The 22,414-nt window shown below is 44.5% G+C and overlaps 2 protein-coding genes across 2 annotated transcripts in view; one reads left to right on the top strand and one right to left on the bottom strand.

The window, feature by feature from the left end:
* LOC129846971 (glutamate receptor-interacting protein 1-like) overlaps positions 1–10,020 on the top strand; it is an 81,788-nt gene extending 71,768 nt beyond the window's left edge. The window contains exons 14-16 of the mRNA XM_055914787.1: positions 1,519–1,752; positions 3,543–3,689; positions 5,011–10,020. Of these exons, the coding sequence (XP_055770762.1) occupies positions 1,519–1,752; positions 3,543–3,689; positions 5,011–5,328 (699 nt within the window). The 3' untranslated portion in view covers positions 5,329–10,020. The remainder of the gene's footprint in view (positions 1–1,518; positions 1,753–3,542; positions 3,690–5,010) is intronic.
* A 1,274-nt stretch (positions 10,021–11,294) lies between these two features.
* LOC129846969 (DNA helicase B-like) lies at positions 11,295–22,343 on the bottom strand. Its single transcript, XM_055914786.1, has 8 exons — positions 21,402–22,343; positions 21,003–21,148; positions 20,470–20,554; positions 17,513–17,572; positions 15,845–16,232; positions 15,566–15,724; positions 14,654–15,412; positions 11,295–12,748 (listed from the first exon to the last, which is right to left on the bottom strand). The coding sequence occupies exons 1-8, from the start codon at positions 21,452–21,454 to the stop codon at positions 12,629–12,631; spliced, it is 1,770 nt and encodes a 589-aa protein (XP_055770761.1). The 5' UTR covers positions 21,455–22,343; the 3' UTR covers positions 11,295–12,628.
* Between the last annotated feature and the right edge of the window lie 71 nt (positions 22,344–22,414).

The raw sequence follows: 22,414 nt of genomic DNA, 5'->3' as shown, positions 1-22,414 counted from the left end.
TTATATACTACATGGGCCCTACTCAATATATTATATACTACATGGCACCCTATTCAATATATTATACACTACATGGCACCCTACTCAATATATTATACACTACATGGCACCCTATTCAATATATTATACACTACGGGCCCTATTCAATATATTATACACTACGGGCCCTATTCCCTATATCATACACTACATGGGCCCTATTCCCTATATTATACACTACATGGGCCCCTATTCCCTATATTATACACTACATGGGCCCTATTCCCTATATTATACACTACATGACCCCTATTCCCTATATTATACACTACATGGCACCCTATTCCCTATATTATCCACTACATGGCACCCTATTCCCTATATTATCCACTACATGGGCCCTGTACTATGAAGGGAATAGTGGGCCATTTAGGATGCAGCCGTAGTGATGCCTGGAGGTGTGTTGACGCTCAGCAATACATTGTAAATGAACCTGTCAATGCAGGAAGTAAGTAACACCGTGTGAATCACAGAGGTTAGTTTGGAACGAAGAGAAATAATTATCATTTCGGGTTGGGAGACATTAAATCAAGGAGGCTTGACTGAATGAAATGCCACCTCAACTTGGATTGAACATACCCCTGCGGCTCCTCATTCGCTTCAAATGAAGATGTCTGTTAATTCATGTCAGTAGTGAAGAGCATTTTGTCAACATGAAAACGGGCAAATTGTATGTTGGAATGAATCACACATCTTCCATGTAGAGTGAAAGCGCTGTACCTTGTGTCTTGGTGCATGGAGACTGTGTCAGTGTGTCGTTTGCCAAACTGTTTCCTGTTTCTGCAACACTTCTATGCATCAGCTTGGCTGAAACACCGTTCAGTTTCACTTGTTTGTCACAAACATGAGACCTACCACGTCTGGTGGTTTGAGTGACATCACTCATTACTGTCCAATCAGAGGGCGGAGTGATGATGATGATGATGATGATGTGGCGATGGGGCATGGCGGTGTGAGCAAAGCATGATGGGGACAGTTGCTGCAAGGCGTCTTGGGTTTTGAAGTTTTTCCATCTTTGTTTGTTTGTTTATTGGGTCATGATGATAATGAACCAACCAGCTCGTCTAACAGGAACTTTCTATGTTATTATTCTACAATCAAACCATTTCTCTTTGACATACTGCTTGAACACATTCTACACCTGGAACAATTCTCATGTTCATGAGCGTACCTTGTATTTCTTATCTCACCTTGGAAGTTCATCACCATGACCCCCCTTTCTCCCTCTCTGGCCTCTCCCCCTCCTCCATCTCCTCCATCTCCCCCCTCTCCTCCCTTCTCTCTCCCCCTCTCTCTTTTCTCTCGGTCCCCTCCCTCCTCTCCATCTCCCCCTCTCTCCCTCCCCCATCTCCCCCTCTCTCCCTCCCCCATCTCCCCCTCTCTCTTTTCTCTCGGTCCCCTCCCCCATCTCCCCCTCTCTCTTTTCTCTCGGTCCCCTCCCTCATCTCCTCCCCCGTTGTCTCCTCCACCCCCCTCCAGGCCACCATTATGTCCGGCAGCAGTCTGAGTCTGAACCATGACCCTGCTCCTCTGAGGAGCCACCTGGGTCGGCAGGCCAGCTTCCAGGAGCGCAGCGCAGCCCGGCCGCAGTACACCCAGTCCTCGCGCTCCAACACCCTGCCCAGCGACGGGGGGCGCAAGGCCTTCGCCATGAGGAAGATGAAACAGGAGATGAATGACGTCATGTCGCCCACCCCCGTGGAACTGCACAAGGTAACGATGATAAACCACCACCAAGGTCCTCCAGGGCCCACCAAGTCCCTCCAGGGCCCACCAAGGCCCTCCAGGGCCCGAGTACTGCTGCTTTTCTTTACACTGTTTACAGGGTGCCGTCTTTCGGATGGGACGTTAAACGGGTGTCCTGACTCTCTGAGGTCATTAAAGATCCCATGGCACTTATCGTAAGAGTAGGGGTGTTAACCCCGGGGTCCTGGCTAAATTCCCAATCTGACCCTCAAAACCATCATGGTCACCTAATAATCCCCAGTTTACAATTGGCTCATTCATCCCCCTCCTCTCCCCTGTAACTATTCCCCAGGTCGTTGCTGCAAATGAGAACGTGTTCTCAGTCAACTTACCTGGTAAAATAACGGTAAAATAAATAAATAAATAAAAACATCACTTCATTTCATGGAACGTCAGAGGGGTTAAAAACCCTGAAAAGGTTTAGAAAGTGCTGATGCATCCTAAGTGTCTGTGTGTCTTCAACTTGAGCTTTTTGACAACTTCATTTATGATGAAGCTCTGGTACTGACACGTTATGACTGTCAGCAGACACAGCCTGTCATCCAGTCTATCAAACACGTTATGACTGTCACAGCCAGTCATCCAGTCTATCAATCACGTTATGACTGTCACAGCCAGTCATCCAGTCTATCAATCACGTTATGACTGTCAGCAGACACAGCCTGTCATCCAGTCTATCAATCACGTTATGACTGTCAGCAGACACAGCCTGTCATCCAGTCTGTCAATCACGTTATGACTGTCAGCAGACACAGCTTGTCATCCAGTCTGTCAATCACGTTATGACTGTCAGGAGACACAGCCTGTCATCCAGTCTATCAATCACGTTATGACTGTCAGCAGACACAGCCTCTCATCCAGTCTATCAATCACGTTATGCTGTCAGCAGACACAGCCTGTCATCCAGTCTATCAATCACGTTATGACTGTCAGCAGACACAGCCAGTCATCCAGTCTATCAATCACGTTATGCTGTCAGCAGACACAGCCTGTCATCCAGTCTATCAATCACGTTATGACTGTCAGCAGACACAGCCTGTCATCCAGTCTGTCAATCACATTATGCTGTCAGGAGACACAGCCTGTCATCCAGTCTATCAATCACGTTATGACTGTCAGCAGACACAGCCTGTCATCCAGTCTGTCAATCACGTTATGACTGTCACAGCCAGTCATCCAGTCTATCAATCACGTTATGCTGTCAGCAGACACAGCCTGTCATCCAGTCTGTCAATCACGTTATGACTGTCAGCAGACACAGCCTGTCATCCAGTCTATCAAACACGTTATGACTGTCACAGCCAGTCATCCAGTCTATCAATCACGTTATGCTGTCAGCAGACACAGCCTGTCATCCAGTCTGTCAATCACGTTATGACTGTCACAGCCAGTCATCCAGTCTATCAATCACGTTATGCTGTCAGCAGACACAGCCTGTCATCCAGTCTATCAATCACGTTATGACTGTCAGCAGACACAGCCTGTCATCCAGTCTATCAATCACGTTATGACTGTCAGGAGACACAGCCTGTCATCCAGTCTATCAATCATGTTATGACTGTCAGCAGACACAGCCTGTCATCCAGTCTGTCAATCATGTTATGACTGTCAGCAGACACAGCCTTTCATCCAGTCTATCAATCACGTTATGACTGTCAGGAGACACAGCCTATCATCCAGTCTATCAATGAACTGCATGATTAATACAGGTTAAATTATTCATTGATAGTTGAGGACATTATTGACTGATTGTGCAGGTGAGTCTGTTGAAGGAGTCGGACCTTGAAGACTTTGGCTTCAGTGTGTCGGATGGCCTCCTGGAGAAAGGTGTCTATGTCAACAACATCCGCCCAGGGGGACCCGCAGAGGTCGTGGGGCTGAAGTCCTACGACAGGCTGCTACAGGTACTCACACACACACACACACACACACACACACACACACACACACACACACACACACACACACACACACACACACACACCTCCAGCGCCCGCATCTCTCTCTCTGCCACATGGCCTCAAACGGCACCATTTTGTTTCTCTCCGTCACCCACAAGCACTTTCAACATTTAGATAAGAAATCATTTGACCTTTCCACGAGTTTCTATTTCCTACATGTAGCTAAAGGTAGGAAGTATATATGGCTGTTACAGTTAGAGCTCCCTAAAGTAGATCTACACAGTTCATAGAACGTCAAATTATTTTTGTATTTTTTGGGGCACAAATTGACAGACAGAATTTGCCTAATTTCCCGCTGGTCTAAGTGAGGCTGACTTTGCAGAGAGAGTCGTGTTGATGGATAGATGATTCCCTCTCCAGGGAAGATATCAATCTAGTCAACGTGGCATTAGCATATGAAAAGAAAAGTTCTCTCATTATTCGCTGCTCAGAGAGAGAGAGAGACAGAGAGACAGAGAGACAGAGAGACAGAGAGACAGAGAGACAGAGAGACAGAGAGAGAGAGAGAGAGAGAGAGAGACGTTCCTTATCAGCTTTCCTCACGTCACTGTTGTTGTTTTTGAAAGCACAAACAAGGAAATCAACTACAATTTAGTCTGCTGACAGGTGAAAGTCAACCTGGGACGTTATTCAACTTTTATTTTGTCAAGTCACTGACAATGTTGTTTTTAAAGCACAAACACAAGGTGCTCAAGGAAATGAACTGCAGTTTAGTCCGATAGCCAAGATGCTACATTATTCAGCTTGTATGTTTATTGTGGGGTAATTGAAGGGTACATCAGTAAATATTAATCAGCTGTATACAGGAGCAGAGGGAGAGAACTTAAAAGCTTTGGTTTAAAAGCAAAACAAACCAAAAAAATATGTTATATTTGTATTTCCTGAGGCTGAAAGCTTCACTTCAGGCTTGGCCTCAGAGCCGTTTCCTTTCATTTCAGTTAGAAGCCTACAAGATCAATACATCTCCTCTGTTCAAAGCTTCAGCTAAACGGTTTGTAAACCCAGTCCTGCTCTTCAAACATGAAGACAGATCACTTCAACCAAATATAAACCAGCGTAGTGGCAAACCTCTGCTCACCCGATGATGGTCAAACGTTTGGCCCCCCCGCGGGCCTCCAATCTGTGCCTGCTCGCTGGAAACTCCTAACTCAAGTCATTTCCTTTTGTTGCCTCTGTAACATCTGAGTTATAACATTCATTCAATGGACCTCAAAGCCTTTAAACCAAATATAAATAACTATTTCCTTTGTCTTTGGTTTCTCAGATCAACCACGTGAGGACCAGAGACTTCGACTGCTGTCTGGTGGTCCCTCTGATTGCCGAGTCAGGCAACACACTGGACCTGGTGATCAGCAGGAACCCTGCTTCCTCCAGAACCGGGCCCCAGTCAGGACTGAACCAGCTACCCACCGAGGAGTCTGTCATCAACTGGACCGAGCCGGGGGACAGCCTCTCTGGCCCTCCACCGAACCAGAACCACCATTCCTTATCCAGGATGGCTGCTGGAATCGGGGTGACTGGGATCGGTGTGGCGCTGGCCGGGGCTGGGCTGGATGATAGAGACCCCACTAAGACCTTATAGCAGACTGGAGGTCTGAAGGCCCAAGGCTCTCTGTCTGTCCCACAAAGACCTTATAGCAGACTGGAGTTCTGAAGGCCCAAGGCTCTCTGTCTATCTGTCCCACTAAGACCTTATAGCAGACTGGAGGTCTGAAGGCCCAAGGCTCTCTGTCTATCTGTCTGTCCCACTAAGACCTTATATCAGAGTGGTGGTCTGAAGGCCCAATGCTCTCCCTCTCCTTCCCCTGTGAGTTGTCCTCCCCCTGGTGCTACTGTAGAAAACCACTCTGATGAGACAGGGGTCAATATAAAATGGAGCCTTATTGCATGTGTAGGGCACTACTTCTGTCCAGAACCTGTGTGCAGGCTAACCCCTCACAGCTCTGGCTAAAAGTAGTGCACTACCTAGGGAATAGGGTGCTATTTAGGACGCAGTCAGACAGACAGTGTTCCTAGGTGGACGGTGGGGTCCGGGGCTGCTAAGTCAAAGCACACTGACAAAACTAAAAACTCCTTCCTCTGAGCCAGAGCATGAGCCACAATCACAAGAGGTTTCCTCCTCTTCCTCCCTCACACTGGGGACTATTGAGTACGGTACGCACCTCTACCCCAGGACTACAAAGAACTACAAAGATGGAGGCAACATCGACCACACTGACCTCTTGGAAAATACCAGAGACAAAAATAATAACAGTGATGAACTGAAACAATAGTGCCATCCGACCGATCCTCTCCTTTTGATTACCGCAGCTGGACAATAAAACAGGAACTCACTTCTGTTGTTTAAAACAAAAAAGACAAAAGAAAACACAATAAGATTTGCTGAACCGTTTACATGTGATGCTGGACTGGTCACTCTGTGTGTGTGTGTGTGTGTGCTCCACCGCTGTGTCGCGTCGTGACGGAGACAAGGCCAGTGATACAAACCCTCTATCTAGTTATTCTAGGGAGTCTCTCCCTCTCTCTCTTTGTCTCTATCGCTCTGTCCTCCTTCATCTGTCATAGCTGGGTCTCACTAGCTCTCTGTTCCTCCCCCAGTGGTTTTTAAGGGTTTTTACAGAGATAATATTAGTACTGCATCTGACTTCTTCCCAATGATTTTTAAGTATTAACTATTTGACTTAAAAAAAAAAAAAAACATCTGGAAAATAGCACCATTTTTTAAACGTTAGCCCCATTTATTTTCTGAAGCCTGTACTGTCATCCTGCCTCTCGGAGACTGAGGAGGAGGATGTTGAAATGAAACCAGGACAGTCAGGCGTCCCCTTAGGCTTCATCACAATGCGTTTGGCAGCCGAGACAAGACGTAATGTGACGTCTCCTCTCCATGCATGTCACCAAGCTCACTGGTTGACCTAGAAGCATAATATATGAAACCCTTTAGAAGAGGATTTAAAAAGCTTTGCTTCGGGGAGAATAAAGAAGCAGGTTTATCTAGGCTACACGCAATTAGAAAGAAACAAAAACAAATGGTACCAACCATACAATCTGCAATTCCCAAACAAAATGGCGACTTCTCTGAATCCTAGAATACAGGAAGCACCTTATCCTTCATTTGGACATAAATCTATTTTCATAAATAGATGCAGAAGAGATGTTTTTTTTTACCGTACGGGGAGGTAATATATGCAAGGTGCTTCCTTACAGCTGCACTAGTAAAGGAGGAAGAACTGACTCCATGGTCCTGAGTCTGACTTGCTTGCATACAGTATGTGTGAAATAGGTACGCTAACACTGTGCTGTTACAGGAACCAGAAATAGAGTAAAAAAATAATAATTGTGATATCCAATTTGTAACTACTATCTTGTCCCATCGCTGCAACTTCCATACAAGGAGACGTGAAGGTCGAGAGCCATGCATCCTCCAAAACACGACCCTGGCAAGCCGCACTGCTTCTTGACACACTGCTCGCTTAACCCCGAAGCCAGCCGCACCAATGTGTGGGAGGAAACACTGTACAACTGGCGACCGAAGTCAGCTTGCAGGCGCTCAACCCGCCACAAGGAGTCGCTAGAGCGCAATGGGACAAGGAAATCCCGCCCGGGCCAAACCCTCCCCTAACCCAGACAACGCTGGGCCAATTGTGCACCGCCTCATGGGTCTCCCGGTCACGGCCGCCTGTAACACATCCTCGGATGGAACCCGGGGCTGTAGTGACGCCTCGAGCCCTGCGATGCAGTACCTTAGACCGCTGAGCCATGCGGGAGGCCCCAGAGAGAAAGTCCTACTACTTCAGAACATTGGACAGCACATTGCAGGTAGTTTCATCGGTCCCTGAAACTAACTACTACTTAGGAAGCTGCACCTATAAAACTGGGTTTAGAAAAACAACTTCCATATTATAGCAGTCATTTATCCTTTTAAAAACGACGTTCAACCAACCAGATATCAACCTTAATATCCCACCCTGAATAGTAACGTTACTGATTTAATTTATACCATCCAATCAAAATAACCCATTGATTTAAGGGGAGGGAAAAAAAGCATGAGGTAAAAATCTAAAACAACCCAAGTAATTCAAAACAGGTTTTCTATTTTGTATCCCACCACCCTGTACCCTATTTGAGTAAATATCAACTCATATGCTAATCTGTGTGATACTGGCGTTGTTTAAAGTATGTTTTTGTACGGTTCGTTTGTTTTTCCGAGGTTTGCCCCCCCCCAAAAAAAGGCTTCAAATAATAACAAAGAATTTGTAATATAGAAAAGGACACTTGTTTGATGATGAGGAGAGATGCGAGGTGTATGTTGAAGGGTCCAGTGTAATGTCTTACCCTATAAATGGGAAGGTAACAAGGTAAGGCAACAAGATGGAATTCCAGTAGATTTTCCACTTCATAACATTTTTTTACTATTACAACAGAGAAAAATAATAACAGAGATCTGTTCAGAAGCAGGCTGACCTGTGACTAAAACAGACGTTCCCAACTGTGTATTTCATATAAACTAGTGGCTTTTTTTTGTTGACGAGTGATGTCACCTTTGTCTTCAGTGCTCACGCAACACCTGTCTCTTGCTTATAGAACTAGATCAGACTTGACATGTGGATTGACTTGAAAAATGGGGAAATACCATTCTAGGATTTCTATTTCTATGGTCTCACGTACAACAGCATTATCCGTCCTACTATACAACCAACCGCTCGATCTCTAATTTAGACAACGCTCTCCATCTCTCTCACTTACGCCATAGAGACTGTTTGAAAAGCCGTAGCGTCTCTAATGTTCACTTTCAAGTACTGTATTTATACATTGACAACTCCAATACACAGGATGCTAAACTACTGAAATGGCTGCCATCAAATACACTGTATACTGAATTGGCTGACATCAAATACACTGTATACTGAATTGGCTGACATCAAATACACTGTATACTGAAATGGCTGACATCAAATACACTGTATACTGAAATGGCTGACATCAAATACACTGTATACTGAAATGGCTGACATCAAATACACTGTATACTGAATTGGCTGACATCAAATACACTGTATACTGAAATGGCTGACATCAAATACACTGTATACTGAATTGGCTGACATCAAATACACTGTATACTGAATTGGCTGACATCAAATACACTGTATACTGAATTGGCTGACATCAAATGCACTGTATACTGAATTGGCTGACATCAAATACACTGTATACTGAATTGGCTGACATCAAATACACTGTATACTGAAATGGCTGCCATCAAATACACTGTATACTGAAATGGCTGACATCAAATACACTGTATACTGAATTGGCTGACATCAAATACACTGTATACTGAATTGGCTGACATCAAATACACTGTATACTGAATTGGCTGACATCAAATACACTGTATACTGAATTGGCTGACATCAAATACACTGTATACTGAATTGGCTGACATCAAATACACTGTATACTGAATTGGCTGACAAATACACTGGAAACTCAGCTACTGAAAACGACCGACGTCTCAGCTACTGAAAACGACCGACGTCTCAGCTACTGAAAACGACCGACGTCTCAGCTACTGAAATGACCGACGTCTCAGCTACTGAAAACGACCGACGTCTCAGCTACTGAAATGACCGACGTCTCAGCTACTGAAATGACTGACGTCTCAGCTACTGAAATGACTGACGTCTCAGCTACTGAAATGACTACACTCAGTTCAACCGTAGTGGCCCAACGGTAATATTTGACTACTTCAGTCACTGCTACTATCGTTGTGTTTTAGAGTTCAGTTGAATCTCAAGCCATCGCTGTGTCATAAACAACAGTGGTTTATTTCACCACAGATACAGTTCATTGCAGACATTTACACCATAAGTTTCTTTACAATTCACCTCAACGTTACAGAGAACAAGCTTTTGGACTTATGCAGACGAAACCGTGAGTTTAAAAAAATAAGCTCAGGTGGAGTGGTCATTTTTCTGTTCTTAATACTGGAGTATACACTGCCAATTACCATAGTGGGGTCAACCATTTTCAATGTATGATACATTTAAAAAGAATCAAACTCACTGTTTTAAGTCCCTGAAAATTTTTATTTTTATTTCTAATGGACCGGTATTATGACCTGTAAAGTATTTTTGTACAAATTTAATACTTTGGTAGCATGATATTTATCGTCTATGTATAACTTTGGGAATTCCTCCAGCTGTAAACCTTTGTATGGCCGAGAAAAGAGAAACAATAAAAAAAGATTTACAGAGTGGGGAAAAAACAACATGGCTGAGGTGATTTACAGAGTGGGAAAACAACATGGCTGAGGTGATTTACAGAGTGGGAAAAACAACATGGCTGAGGTGATTTACAGAGAGGGAAAACAACATGGCTGAGGTGATTTACAGAGTGGGAAAACAACATGGCTGAGGTGATTTACAGAGTGGAAAAAACAACATGGCTGAGGTGATTTACAGAGTGGGAAAACAACATGGCTGAGGTGATTTACAGAGTGGAAAAAACAACATGGCTGAGGTGATTTACAGAGAGGGAAACAACATGGCTGAGGTGATTTACAGAGTGGAAAACAACATGGCTGAGGTGATTTACAGAGTGGAAAAAACAACATGGCTGAGGTGATTTACAGAGAGGGAAACAACATGGCTGAGGTGATTTACAGAGTGGAAACAACAACATGGCTGAGGTGATTTACAGAGTGGAAAAACAACATGGCTGAGGTGATTTACAGAGTGGGAAAACAACATGGCTGAGGTGATTTACAGAGTGGGGAAAACAACATGGCTGAGGTGATTTACAGAGTGGGACAACAACATGGCTGAGGTGATTTACAGAGTGGGAAAAAAACAACATGGCTGAGGTGATTACAGAGTGGGAAAACAACATGGCTGAGGTGATTTACAGAGTGGGAAAACAACATGGCTGAGGTGATTTACAGAGTGGGAAAAAAACAACATGGCTGAGGTGATTTACAGAGAGGGAAACAACATGGCTGAGGTGATTTACAGAGTGGAAAACAACATGGCTGAGGTGATTTACAGAGTGGGAAAAAACAACAGGGCTGAGGTGATTTTCTCCTGTCAATATCTCAGCCTCTCAATCTGCAACCAACTGATGAAATGATCACAATCTCATCTGAGGCACTTACCTTTGATCAATAAAATGATACAAGCCAAGATGTATAGCAATTAAAACATGACTTTAAAATAAACAGATAAAAATGCAGAGTTTCCTGTCTAATGGCGCCGGAGGGGATTCCGACTGCAAGGCGCCACAGAGGATAGTGCGTACGGCCCAGGACATCACTGGGGCCAAGCTTCCTACCATCCAGGAACTCTATACCAGGCGGTGCCAGTGGGAAGGCCCTAAAAATTGTCAGACACCAGCCACCCTAGTCATAGACTGTTCTCTCTGCTACCGCACGGCGAGCGGTACCAGAGCGCCAAGTCCAAAAGGCTCCTTAACAGCTTCCACCCCGAAGCCATAAGAGTGCTGAGCAGTTCCTCAAAATGGCCACCAGACTATTTACATTACCCCCCCCCCCCACACTGCTGCTACTCTCTATTCATTATTATCTATGCATAGTCACTTTACCCCTACCTACATGTACACTACTGATACTCTCTATTCATTATTATCTATGCATAGTCACTTCACCTCTACCTACATGTACACTACAGCTACTCTCTATTCATTATTATCTATGCATAGTCACTTCACCTCTACCTACATGTACACTACTGCTACTCTCTATTCATTCTTATCTATGCATAGTCACTTTACCCCTTCCTACATGTACACTACAGCTACTCTCTATTCATTATTATCTATGCATAGTCACTTCACCTCTACCTACATGTACACTACTGCTACTCTCTATTCATTATTATCTATGCATAGTCACTTCACCTCTACCTACATGTACACTACTGCTACTCTCTATTCATTATTATCTATGCATAGTCACTTCACCTCTACCTACATGTACACTACTGCTACTCTCTATTCATTCTTATCTATGCATAGTCACTTTACCCCTTCCTACATGTACACTACAGCTACTCTCTATTCATTATTATCTATGCATAGTCACTTCACCTCTACCTACATGTACACTACTGCTACTCTCTATTCATTATTATCTATGCATAGTCACTTCACCTCTACCTACATGTACACTACTGCTACTCTCTATTCATTATTATCTATGCATAGTCACTTCACCTCTACCTACATGTACACTACTGCTACTCTCTATTCATTATTATCTATGCATAGTCACTTCACCTCTACCTACATGTACACTACTGCTACTCTCTATTCATTATTATCTATGCATAGTCACTTCACCTCTACCTACATGTACACTACTGCTACTCTCTATTCATTATTATCTATGCATAGTCACTTCACCTCTACCTACATGTACACTACTGCTACTCTCTATTCATTATTATCTATGCATAGTCACTTCACCTCTACCTACATGTACACTACTGCTACTCTCTATTCATTATTATCTATGCATAGTCACTTCACCTCTACCTACCTCAATTACCTCGACTAACCTCTACCCCCCGCACATTGTCTCGGTACCGGTACCCCTGTATATAGCCTCATTATTGTGTTACTTAAAAAAAAAAACTTCAGTTTATTTAGTAAATATCATTCTTAACTCTTATTTTCATTCAAATTGCATTGTTGGTTAAGGGCTTGTAAGTAAGCATTTCATGGTAAGGTCTTGTTGTATTCCGTGCATATGACGTATAAAATATGATTTGATTAAAATATCCTGCTATCAATGCAGTAGTGGCCATCAATCATAAGATGTCCTGCGTCAAGGAGAGATGTCCTGGGTCAGGGAGAGAAGGTGTTCAGTCCTGATCGGAGGGTGGACCTTGGAAAAGCCGTTTGCCGTGGAAGGTGCAAGTGGGCGTGCAGAGGGAGAGCTGCTGCAGTCTGGAACAGCCCAGCGGTGAATCGAACGGCTCCACCTACACAGATGACACAACAACAACACCAAGATGAAGTCAGAGGAAAGTGACGACTCTTCCCAACTAACTCTTAGAATAACCACCTCAACCACTTCTACTAAAATAACCCTCCTCCACACCACACCTCAACCCCTTCTACTAAAATAACCCTCCTCCACACCACACAACCACTTCTACTAAAATAACCCTCCACCACACCACACCTCAAACCTTCTACTAAAATAACCCCTCCACACCACACGTCAACCACTTCTACTAAAATAACGCTCCACCACACCGCAACCCCTTCTACTAAAATAACCCTCCTCCACACCACACCTCAACCCCTTCTACTAAAATAACCCTCCTCCACACCACACCTCAACCACTTCTACTAAAATAACCCTCCTCCACACCACACCTCAACCACTTCTACTAAAATAACCCTCCTCCACACCACACCCCAACCCCTTCTACTAAAATAATCCTCCTCCACACCACACCTCAACCCCTTCTACTAAAATAACCCTCCTCCACACCTCACCTCAACCCCTTCTACTAAAATAACCCTCCTCCACACCTCAACCACTTCTACTAAAATAACCCTCCTCCACACCACACGTCAACCCCGTCTACTAAAATAACCCTCCTCCACACCACACGTCAACCCCTTCTACTAAAATAACCCTCCTCCACACCACACCTCAACCACTTCTACTAAAATAACCCTCCACCACACCACACCTCAAACCTTCTACTAAAATAACCCCTCCTCCACACCACACGTCAACCACTTCTACTAAAATAACGCTCCACCACACCGCAACCCCTTCTACTAAAATAACCCTCCTCCACACCACACCTCAACCCCTTCTACTAAAATAACCCTCCTCCACACCACACCTCAACCACTTCTACTAAAATAACCCCCCTCCACACCACACCTCAACCACTTCTACTAAAATAACCCTCCTCCACACCACACCTCAACCACTTCTACTAAAATAACCCTCCTCCACACCACACCTCAACCACTTCTACTAAAATAACCCTCCTCCACACCACACCTCAACCACTTCTACTAAAATAACCCTCCTCCACACCACACCTCAACCACTTCTACTAAAATAACCCTCCTCCACACCACACCCCAACCACTTCTACTAAAATAATCCTCCTCCACACCACACCTCAACCCCTTCTACTAAAATAACCCTCCTCCACACCTCACCTCAACCCCTTCTACTAAAATAACCCTCCTCCACACCTCAACCACTTCTACTAAAATAACCCTCCTCCACACCACACGTCAACCCCGTCTACTAAAATAACCCTCCTCCACACCACACGTCAACCCCTTCTACTAAAATAACCCTCCTCCACACCACACGTCAACCCCTTCTACTAAAATAACCCTCCTCCACACCTCAACCACTTCTACTAAAATAACCCTCCTCCACACCTCAACCACTTCTACTAAAATAGCCCCTCCACTTCTACTAAAATAACCCTCCTCCACACCACACCTCAACCACTTCTACTAAAATAACCCTCCTCCACACCACACCTCAACCACTTCTACTAAAATAACCCTCCACCACACCTCACCTCAACCACTTCTACTAAAATAACCCTCCTCCACACCTCAACCCCTTCTACTAAAATAACCCTCCTCCACACCTCAACCACTTCTACTAAAATAACCCTCCTCCACACCACACCTCAACCACTTCTACTAAAATAACCCTCCTCCACACCACACCTCAACCCTTCTACTAAAATAACCCCTCAACCCCTTCTACTAAAATAACCCTCCTCCACACCACTCTTCAGACGTGCCCTGGTCATGTGTGAAAATGTACTGCTTCCACCACAAAAAACATCTGAAAATCTGCCTGACGAGACGCCAAGTCCTCTTTCTCTTACCTTGATCTGTTTAGAAGGAGTTACATTCTGTTCCTCGCTGTCAGGACCGAGCGTCCTCTTGGAAGGGGTGCCTCCAACCCCAGGCAGAGCAGCTAAATGTGAACCCTTCCCCATGTCTCCATCCTCTACAGCGCTGCTGCTAGCCTCCATCTTGATTTCCTTCTCACACGACCCAGGCTGATCCTGAGAGGGGTCCTCAGAGCTGCTGTTCATAGGCGACCAGGTATACGCCCGACTGAAAGTGATGTCGTCCATTGGAGAGGTGTCTGTAGCATCTGCCTGAGGAGCTGTTGGAGGCTCATTTCTCCACAGCTGCCTGGACAGGACCGACGTCGAGAGGGACTGGACACGATTGGCGTGTAGTGGGACTGCTCGGATGGGTGTAGAGAGGAGTCTGGGTGCTGCTACAGGGATTCTGTAGGCGGTCCTTAGAGAGCAGCTAGGTGTCTGTGAGGCCAGAGGAGTGGTCTGTGTAGGCCCGAAGCCTGGGGCTGCCCTGCGAGGTGTGCCCGGCTGGGTTTGGTTCTGGTCTGGTTGGTCCTGCCCCTCAGCCCCAGGCTGGACCAGCATCTCTTTGACCAGGATTTCCAGCCGGGTGTCACGTGGGATGATGTGTCTCTTGATAGCCGAGGCCATGCCCTCCTTCTTGGCTATGACATATACACGCTTCTGTCCCCGTGTCACAGCCGTGTACACGTGTTTCCACGTCTGGACGCTACCGTCACCCAGCACGTACACAATCGTCTCGGTCTCCGACCCCTGACCCACAGAGGAGGAAGGTACAACTGAAGACTTCCATCAGAGAAAATGTCTAACTAGTTAGAATCTACTGAACTGCTTAGTGTAATCATTCACTCATCAGTTTATGAATGGAGACAGAGAGAATAAATACACACACACACACATATATACCTGGAAGGTGTGTATGGTCCTAGCCCAGGCGTGTTGCAGTTTACATTCTCTCTGCAGCTCCCTAAAGGAAACACACAGCACCCGTCCGTCACGATCATCCAGAGTCAAGTACCTCTGCTTCCTGCTCCGCTGTGAGCCCGCCTCCTCCACTGTCACGTCCTGTCATAAGAGGAGACACAACCCGAAAGAGCACGGCTCAGCCAATTAGAATTGAGCAACTGCAGAATAGCCTAAACACCTGTAACTATTGGTTCAGTGAAAGGTCCTCTCATTTCTCACATGTTTAATAAAGAATATCTCTCCGTTACACAGTCGCTCTTTATTCTTCTCTTTGCTTTTCATTTTGTCACCACTTCCATTGCTCTGTGTGTCCCCGTTCCTTCTCCGTCTCTCCTCTCCGTCCAGTCCAGGAAGTCTCTGTGTGTCCCCGTTCCCTCTCCGTCTCTCCTCTCCGTCCAGTCCAGGAAGTCTCTGTGTGTCCCCGTTCCGTCTCTCCTCTCCGTCCAGTCCAGGAAGTCTCTGCTTGGTCCTGGCCCTGTCAGATACGTAGCTGTTCTCCAAGTCCTCTTCTTCAGGAGACCCTTCCTTGCTCCTGTCTGTGACATAGCCGTTCTTTGTACAGCAGACTTTATCTCCCGGCTGGAACTCTAGTCGGTTCTTGTGGTTTCTGAGGTAAAAGATCAACATATCGAACCCAAATGATGTATCTATTTACAGCTACGGAGACCAGCTGGGATCTCTAACAGAAACAAACCAGATCTAGGAGAGGAAGTAAGTCTCCTCTGCCTCCTCACAGTCTTCCTTTTATCACTGTTACAACAGCTCTATCTAGTGGTCCACTCATTACACATCAGTAGAATCAGCATCTATTCCTACAGTGGCAGAAACAGCATCTCTTCCTACAGCTGTAGAAACAGCATCTCTTCCTACAGCGGTAGAAACAGCATCACTTCCTACAGCGGCAGAAACAGCATCTCTTCCTACAGCGGTAGAAACAGCATCACTTCCTACAGCGGTAGAAACAGCATCACTTCCTATAGCGGTAGAAACAGCATCACTTCCTACAGCGGTAGAAACAGCATCACTTCCTACAGCGGCAGAAACAGCATCACTTCCTACAGCGGCAGAAACAGCATCACTTCCTACAGCGGCAGAAACAGCATCATTTCCTACAGCGGCAGAAACAGCATCACTTCCTACAGCGGCAGAAACAGCATCACTTCCTACAGCGGCAGAAACAGCATCACTTCCAACAGCGGCAGAAACAGCATCTCTTCCTACAGCGGTAGAAACAGCATCACTTCCTACAGCGGCAGAAACAGCATCACTTCCTACAGCGGCAGAAACAGCATCACTTCCTACAGCGGCAGAAACAGCATCACTTCCTACAGCGGCAGAAACAGCATCACTTCCTATAGCGGCAGAAACAGCATCACGTCCTACAGCGGCAGAAACAGCATCACTTCCTACAGCGGCAGAAACAGCATCACTTCCTACAGCGGCAGAAACAGCATCACTTCCTACAGCGGCAGAAACAGCATCACTTCCTATAGCGGCAGAAACAGCATCACTTCCTATAGCGATAGAAACAGCATCACTTCCTATAGCGATAGAAACAGCATCACTTCCTATAGCGATAGAAACAGCATCACTTCCTACAGCGGTAGAAACAGCATCTCTTCCTACAGAGGTAGAAACAGCATCTCTTCCTACAGCGGTAGAAACAGCATCTCTTCCTACAGCGGTAGAAACAGCATCACTTCCTACAGCGGTAGAAACAGCATCACTTCCTACAGCGGTAGAAACAGCATCACTTCCTACAGCGGTAGAAACAGCATCACTTCCTACAGCGGAAGAAACAGCATCACTTCCTACAGCGGTAGAAACAGCATCACTTCCTACAGCGGTAGAAACAGCATCACTTCCTATAGCGTTAGAGTAACTTACTTGGTGCAGTGGTTGCAGTAATGTTTGCAGCAAAGCTCATTGATCAAGGCACACTCCGTCCTGAAAAACAAAGAGGTACAGTTCAGATACAGAGTAACAATAACATAGAGAACCCCTCTACATATCTGATCACTCTACTGTCCTATAGTACCAATGGTATAGAGAACCTCTACTGTCCTATAGTATCAACGGTATAGAGAACCCCTCTACTGTCCTATAGTATCAATGGTATAGAGAACCTCTCTACTGTCCTATAGTATCAATGGTATAGAGAACCCCTCTACTGTCCTATAGTACCAATGGTATAGAGAACCTCTACTGTCCTATAGTACCAATGGTATAGAGAACCCCTCTACTGTCCTATAGTACCAATGGTAGAGAGAACCTCTCTACTGTCCTATAGTATCAATGGTATAGAGAACCCCTCTACTGTTCCTATAGTATCAATGGTATAGAGAACCTCTCTACTGTCCTATAGTATCAATGGTATAGAGAACCCCTCTACTGTCCCTATAGTATCAATGGTATAGAGAACCCCTCTACTGTCCCTATAGTATCAATGGTATAGAGAACCCCTCTACATATCTGATCACTCTACTGTCCTATAGTACCAATGGTATAGAGAACCCCTCTACTGTCCTATAGTATCAACAGTATAGAGAACCCCTCTACTGTCCTGTAGTATCAACGGTATAGAGAACCCCTCTACTGTCCCTATAGTACCAATGGTATAGAGAACCCCTCTACTGTCCTATAGTATCAATGGTATAGAGAACCTCTCTACTGTCCTATAGTATCAACGGTATAGAGAACCCCTCTACTGTCCCTATAGTATCAATGGTATAGAGAACCCCTCTACTGTCCCTATAGTATCAATGGTATAGAGAACCTCTCTACTGTCCTATAGTATCAATGGTATAGAGAACCCCTCTACTGTCCTATAGTATCAACGGTATAGAGAACCCCTCTACTGTCCTATAGTATCAACGGTATAGAGAACCCCTCTACTGTCCTATAGTACCAATGGTATAGAGAACCCCTCTACTGTCCTATAGTATCAATGGTATAGAGAACCCCTCTACTGTCCTATAGTATCAATGGTATAGAGAACCCCTCTACTGTCCTATAGTATCAACGGTATAGAGAACCCCTCTACTGTCCTATAGTACCAATGGTATAGAGAACCCCTCTACTGTCCTATAGTATCAATGGTATAGAGAACCCCTCTACTGTCCTATAGTATCAATGGTATAGAGAACCTCTCTACTGTCCTATAGTACCAATGGTATAGAGAACCCCTCTACTGTCCTATAGTATCAATGATATAGAGAACCCCTCTACTGTCCTATAGTATCAATGGTATAGAGAACCTCTCTACTGTCCTATAGTACCAATGGTATAGAGAACCCCTCTACTGTCCTATAGTACCAATGGTATAGAGAACCCCTCTACTGTCCCTATAGTATCAATGGTATAGAGAACCCCTCTACTGTCCTATAGTATCAATGGTATAGAGAACCCCTCTACTGTCCTATAGTACCAATGGTATAGAGAACCCCTCTACTGTCCTATAGTTTCAATGGTATAGAGAACCCCTCTACTGTCCTATAGTATCAACGGTATAGAGAACCCCTCTACTGTCCTATAGTACCAACGGTATAGAGAACCCGTCTACTGTCCTATAGTATCAATGGTATAGAGAACCTCTCTACTGTCCTATAGTATCAATGGTATAGAGAACCTCTCTACTGTCCTATAGTATCAATGGTATAGAGAACCCCTCTACTGTCCCTATAGTATCAATGGTATAGAGAACCTCTCTACTGTCCTATAGTATCAATGGTATAGAGAACCCCTCTACTGTCCCTATAGTATCAATGGTATAGAGAACCCCTCTACTGTCCCTATAGTATCAATGGTATAGAGAACCTCTCTACTGTCCCTATAGTATCAACGGTATAGAGAACCCCTCTACATATCTGATCACTCTACTGTCCCTATAGTACCAATGGTATAGAGAACCCCTCTACTGTCCTATAGTATCAATGGTATAGAGAACCTCTCTACTGTCCTATAGTATCAATGGTATAGAGAACCTCTCTACTGTCCCTATAGTATCAATGGTATAGAGAACCCCTCTACTGTCCCTATAGTATCAATGGTATAGAGAACCCCTCTACTGTCCTATAGTATCAATGGTATAGAGAACCCCTCTACTGTCCTATAGTATCAATGGTATAGAGAACCCCTCTACTGTCCTATAGTATCAACGGTATAGAGAACCCCTCTACTGTCCTATAGTACCAATGGTATAGAGAACCCCTCTACTGTCCTATAGTATCAATGATATAGAGAACCTCTCTACTGTCCTATAGTATCAATGGTATAGAGAACCCCTCTACTGTCCCTATAGTATCAATGGTATAGAGAACCCCTCTACTGTCCCTATAGTATCAATGGTATAGAGAACCTCTCTACTGTCCTATAGTATCAATGGTATAGAGAACCCCTCTACTGTCCTATAGTATCAATGGTATAGAGAACCCCTCTACTGTCCTATAGTATCAACGGTATAGAGAACCCCTCTACTGTCCTATAGTATCAACGGTATAGAGAACCCCTCTACTGTCCTATAGTACCAATGGTATAGAGAACCCCTCTACTGTCCTATAGTACCAATGGTATAGAGAACCCCTCTACTGTCCCTATAGTATCAATGGTATAGAGAACCCCTCTACTGTCCCTATAGTATCAATGGTATAGAGAACCTCTCTACTGTCCTATAGTACCAATGGTATAGAGAACCCCTCTACTGTCCCTATAGTATCAATGGTATAGAGAACCTCTCTACTGTCCTATAGTACCAATGGTATAGAGAACCCCTCTACTGTCCTATAGTATCAATGATATAGAGAACCTCTACATATCTGATCACTACTGTGTTCTGCATGTCTTACCTTCTGAAGGCAATGAACTGTGACGTGGCATCATTCTTCAGTCCTGGAGCAGCTTTCAATAACAGTTGGATAGTCATCTGGAGGTCTGAAAAACAACATCACATTGTGTTGTATTATATTGTCCGTTTTCCAGGTCTTCAGCGCACAGCACCTGTGAGATGGAGTCCACGGTGTACTCACTAGAGGTCGACCGGTTATGATTTGTCAACGCCGATACCGATTATTGGAGGACCAAAAAGGCCGATACCGATTAATCTGACTATTTTTTTAAATTTGTAATAATGACAATTTCAACAATACTGAATGAACACTTATTTTAACTTAATATAATACATCAATAAAATACATTTTGCCTCAAATAACTAATGAAACATGTTCAATTTGGTTTAAATAATGCAAAAACTAAGTATTGGAGAATAAATAAAAAAAATATTATTATTTCATTTTTTTAATTAGGCAAAATCGGCATCCATAATTACCGATTGTTATGAAAACATTCCATTCCGATTAATCGGTCGACCTCTAGTACTCACCATAGTTAGAGTCCTCGCTGGTGTTGGGCAGCAGGATGAGGATGAACCTCTTGTCTTCAGAGGGCATGATGTAACTCCCATTCAGATCCAAGATGGCGTCGTAGTGGAGCGGTCGGAAACTACGAGTCAACCCCATCTCTGCGATTCTGATTTAAAAAGCACAGACGGAGGATTTCTTGTTTCTCATGGTCAGTCATGGCATCAGGACATGATAAAAAAACAATTGTATTTTTTTTAACAATCTTACAGAATTTGCTATTTAAAATCTGAATTTGCAAAGTTTTATCTAAACTTTATTCTATCTACATACTGAATTATTTTAATATTATCAAAGTGTCGCTGTGGTATTTATATATTTGTTGGAAAACTAAAGACAAAAACAAAAAATGGCATATTTACTGTCCTGCGTTGTTGACGATGAGTTGAGACTCAGCTCTGTGATTGGTCCTCATCTCGATGGCCCAGTGGGCTCGGCCCAGACTGTGGACCAGGCCATACAAGGTGTTTCCTGGCTGGATACTGGGCAGCTGACGGACATCACCTATACAAACAGTCAGATTGTGGAACAGGCCATACTACCTGACGGGACGCCCCCAGGTGGTGAAGGTAGGAAACAACATTTCCACTTCGCTGACCCTCAACACTGGGGCCCCACAAGGGTGCGTGATCAGCCCTTTCCTGTACTCCCTGTTCACCCATGACTGCGTGGCCATGCACGCCTCAAAATCAATCATTAAGTTTGCAGTTTGCAAAAGATCATCAAGGACAACAACCACCCGAGCCACTGCCTGTTCACCCCGCTACCATCCAGAAGGGGAGGTCAGTACAGGTGCATCAACAGCTTCTATCTCAAGGCCATCAGACTGTTAAACAGCAATCACTAACTCAGAGAGGCTGCTGCCTACATAGAGACTCACTAGTCACTTTAAACAATTCCACTTTAATAATGTTTACATATCTCACATTACTCATATAATGTCTATACTGTACCTCATACCATCTACTGCACCTTGCCAATGCCGCTCAGCCATCACTCATCCATATATTTATATGTAGATATTCTCATTTCATCTCTTTAGATTGGTGTGTATCAGATAGTTGTTGGGGAAGTGTTAGATTACTTGTTAGATATTACTGCACTGTCGGAACTAGAAGCACAAGCATTTCGCTACACTCGCATTAGCATCTGCTAACCATGTATATGTGACCAATAACATCTGCTAACCGTGTGTAAGTGACCAATAACATCTGCTAACCGTGTGTATGTGACCAATAACATCTGCTAACCATGTGTAAGTGACCAATAACATCTGCTAACCATGTGTATGTGACCATTAACATCTGCTAACCATGTGTATGTGACCAATAACATCTGCTAACCATGTGTATGTGACCAATAACATCTGCTAACC

The sequence above is a fragment of the Salvelinus fontinalis genome, unplaced genomic scaffold (assembly GCF_029448725.1).
Source record: "Salvelinus fontinalis isolate EN_2023a unplaced genomic scaffold, ASM2944872v1 scaffold_0674, whole genome shotgun sequence".
In the NCBI taxonomy this organism is placed as follows: domain Eukaryota; kingdom Metazoa; phylum Chordata; class Actinopteri; order Salmoniformes; family Salmonidae; genus Salvelinus; species Salvelinus fontinalis.
This window is presented reverse-complemented; position numbering and strand designations above follow the sequence as displayed.